General features: G+C 38.5%; 1 protein-coding gene across 1 annotated transcript in view; it reads left to right on the top strand.

Moving 5' to 3' along the window:
* LOC101847041 (homeobox protein caupolican) overlaps positions 1-3,851 on the top strand; it is a gene marked incomplete in the record, with an annotated part of 49,456 nt that overhangs the window by 11,480 nt on the left and 34,125 nt on the right. Inside the window, 1 exon segment of the mRNA XM_005099416.2 lies at positions 3,007-3,405. Coding sequence (XP_005099473.2) covers positions 3,328-3,405 — 78 coding nt within the window.

Here is a 3,851-nt window from a genome sequence, read left to right as displayed (position 1 = left end):
CATGTCTCCTCCATCTTTTTGTGTTTGTTACTCACTTGTAACACCTCTAATCTTCGGCACTTATATGACCTATTGTGTTGCAAGTGCCGTAAAACTCTTTCTAAAACTAAATTAAAATAGTATACGTGTCTTTAAAAGGCTATATTGATGGATGCTTGTGAGTGATGGACATAGTAACATGATACATGATATAACGGCAGACGTGTGTGGGAGGTTGCCGGGTGCTCTGGTGTAATTTACTCCTTCTTGCCTATAAAAAAATCTATTGCCCTTGTCTTTTTTTTTTTTGGTTAGTTACTCGCTGTAACACCTCTAATCATCGGCACTTATATGACCTTTTGATAAGGCTTATTGTGCCGTAAAACTCTTACTAAAACTTGACACTACGTACACTTTTTGTGTGGGGGGGTTTCCACTCTTTTGTTTAGTATTGTTTTGTTTTGATTTGATTTGTTTTCAAGCTATGTCGATGGCTGTTTGAGAGCAGCACGCTGGTGATGTTTAAGTGCATATATATAATTTTTCATAGCTCTAGTTATGTGGTTGCCTGTTTACGATGGTGTTGATGAGGAAAAGTACTTGAGTGCTTCGTATTTGTGTGACTAATGCACTTTAAGTTCATGTGAACACGTAGGTGATATTAACACTCAAATATATATCGGCCTAGCTTTAAAATAGAAAAGTGTACAATTATATCATACTAGCTGGGTAACCTTGCTATGAACGGACTCAAAAGAATAGATCATCAAGTCATTGTGGAAATAGTGCGCACTGCTTGTGAACGGAAGTCTCACTATTACTTCCGGCACTTCCGTTGTGGAGGACAGCTACGCAGATTTGTTTCTTTCTCTGTGGAATAATCACAAAGGCCAAAGAAGGACGGGAACTTTTGTCAAATATATTTGTCTAAATTCAGGAATTGAATAAATGAAAAATCGGGCTCCGTCATGGGGACCTATCTATCTTTTTGCAGGTACTTGCCAACTTTCGACTCTGTAGCTGTCGTAGTTTTATGGAAAAAGTGACAAATTTGTTTCCAAGTTGACAAATATATAATAAATAAGTACAGTGCTCAAATACTATAGATAACTATTTGAGAGCAAAACTGACCTGATATAATAGTACAAGGTGTCAAAGTTGTCTCCATGCAGCTTCGTTCATGGCTAATTCTTCCTGTGTTTGAAGCGCAGATTCTGTCGCAGTGCTTGCATGTCAGTGACGTAGATCGAAGCTCTGTATTTCCGCTGTTTTCCTTTCGTCGTTGGCGCTTCTCAGTCTGGTTCTTTCTCATGCTACTCTCTAGCCTTATAAATCTAGTTCTTTCCTTTATTATTTTCCTCCATGTTTTCCTGTCCTGAGGTATTTCTTCCCATGTGCTGACATCTAGATCTACTCCAAGCTTCGATAGGCTGTTTTTGCATACTGTAAACCATCACAAAAGAATCGTAAACGGGAATTTACATATTCAGCAGTGTGCACTCTGTCGCCTGCTCTCTTACGTTCCATATTTTAAAATAATAATAATATAATAATAATATTATTCTAAAAATGAATTGAATAATCTATAGGAACAGCGAGCTCACGCTTCTTTCTCCGGTGTCTGTGTTGTAACGGCAAGGCGCGTCGTTTTGCATGCAGAAGACCGGAGATCGATTCTGGAGTGAGTGGAAAGAATTTTAATGAGTATCTCCTCAGTCTTTCTGCTGACTGCTGGTACGTTGTATCTCTCTCAGCTATTCCTGCTTTTCTTTGTCATTGTTGTTTTTCTCAGTTATTGTTGATGTTTTTTCTTTGTAATGTTTTTTTTAGTATGTGTTTTGGTTTACTTGTTTTTGTAAAGTTTCCTTTGTCTTAAAAGAAAAGAAAAGAAAGTTGAATAAAATAAGCGTGTAGATATCGAGTTGTTTTCACCCCCACTGCTGTTACCGTTAATCTGTAGGCAGCTCTGGGCTCACTGATCGGTTAGCTTTGTGGACGAATTAGTGGTCTTTGTGGGAGAGTGGGACGTATTATTGGTCTTTGTGGGGGCGTATGATTGGTCTTTGTGGGGGCGTATTATTGGTCTTAATGTGAGCGCATTATTGGTCTTTGTGATAGGAGCAAAGGCAGTTGTGTGGGTGGTCGCCTGTGCATTGTGGGAGAACACTCTGGGCCAGGCTTTGAGCTGTTAATCCTAATAGCTCTCTGTGCTCATAGTTTTCATGTAGGGTAAAACAGAATAATGCAATTTGTCACAAAATTCAATATTTAATGTTTTATATTCTGAAAGTTCAGAAAAAAACTGCATAAATGTAATACGCCACTTTCTGAAATAATTTAAAGTATACATTTGATTGAAAATTGACGTTTTGGGCTTGAGATTCTGAGAATGGAAGCACGTCACAAGGACACAGTTGTTAAGAAACGACACACATCAGTATAATAATATGATGGGTTTCAAATAAGTGAAAGTAGTATGCTATTCAAAGGTATATGGAATATCTTTTCAAAGTACGCATGCCCGTTTTAGCACTCATATAACGACTTTATGCAGTTGCGAGCGCTGTAAAACCTTACTAAAACAAAAACCACATGAACCTTTTGCAAGTATGAGCGCCGTAAAAAATTACAACAAGAACAAAACAAACAAAAAGACATGCATGTTGATTTTCTCCCAAAGCAAACCGAGTCTCCTTTTTGTAACACAATCGATGTCTTTTATATGTTGACAGTATTAATTGTTACGCTTTATCTTGCTTTATTTCAATCAGCCAATATACAACAGCTTGTTGTGTATTGTGAATGTTTGATTCTTGTAAATAGCGACGTCGGGCTTGGGTTTTTGGGGTTTTTAAAGTTGTTTTCTTTATCAATTTTGTTTTCTTGGCTTTTGTTTTGTTTGTTTGTTTTTGTTTTGGGTTTTTTCCAAATACTATATGTGAAACCATTCATAGTTTGTGCAATCATTTACCACAAATTAATAACGACTGATTCTCATATAGTCTGATTATTTTTTCCTCCTCGCAGGCAACCCTCTCAGCGAGTCTAGAAGCACCCATAATGTCATCACCACTACCACCACTATATCCCACACCCTGCTGTGTGTAGCACTGTGATAAAAGACTGATACCGCCACCACTGTTTCCAAGACACTCTTGAGTAAGAAAGGATATAGACCACTACCACCACAGTTTCGCCACAACTATTGTATGTAACAGTGTGACAGAGAACAGATACCACCACCACTACCACCATCACCACTCACCACTACCACGACCACCACCACAGTTTCCCCACCACTGCTGTATGTAGCACCGTGATAGACAACAGATATATCTCCCCGCTACAATGTTCCACCACCCTCGACCTATCCACGCTGTCAGTGTGAGCACTCCGATGCCCGTGCGCTCCAGCCCTGACAGAACGGTGAGTGGATTCATGTCGTTGTTGTTGTTGTTGTTGTTGTTGTTGTTGTTGTTGTTGTTGTTGTTGTTGTTGTTGTTGTTATTTTTGTAATTGTTGTTGCTGCTATTTTTGTTGTTGTTGTTGTTGTTGGTGGTGGTGGTGGTGTTGCTGTTGTTGTTGGTTTGTTGTTCTTGTTGATGCTGTTGTTGTTGTTTTTGTTGGTGGTGGTGGTGCTGTTGTCACTGCTGTTTTTGTTGTTGTTGTTGTTACATTGTTGAAGTTGTTGTTCTCGTTGTTGTTGTTGGTGGTGTTGTTGCTGTTTTTGTTGTTGTTGCTGTTGTTGTTGCTGCTGCTGTTGCTGTTGTTGTCATTGTTGTCGTCGCGTCATACTTAATATCATCAATAGATACATTATCTATCTATCTATCTATCTATCTATCTATCTATCTATCTATCTATCTATCTAT

The sequence above is a fragment of the Aplysia californica genome, unplaced genomic scaffold (assembly GCF_000002075.1).
Source record: "Aplysia californica isolate F4 #8 unplaced genomic scaffold, AplCal3.0 scaffold00212, whole genome shotgun sequence".
NCBI classification, from domain to species: domain Eukaryota; kingdom Metazoa; phylum Mollusca; class Gastropoda; order Aplysiida; family Aplysiidae; genus Aplysia; species Aplysia californica.
Note: the sequence above shows the minus strand (reverse complement) of the source record. Positions and strands in the feature narration are given on the sequence as shown.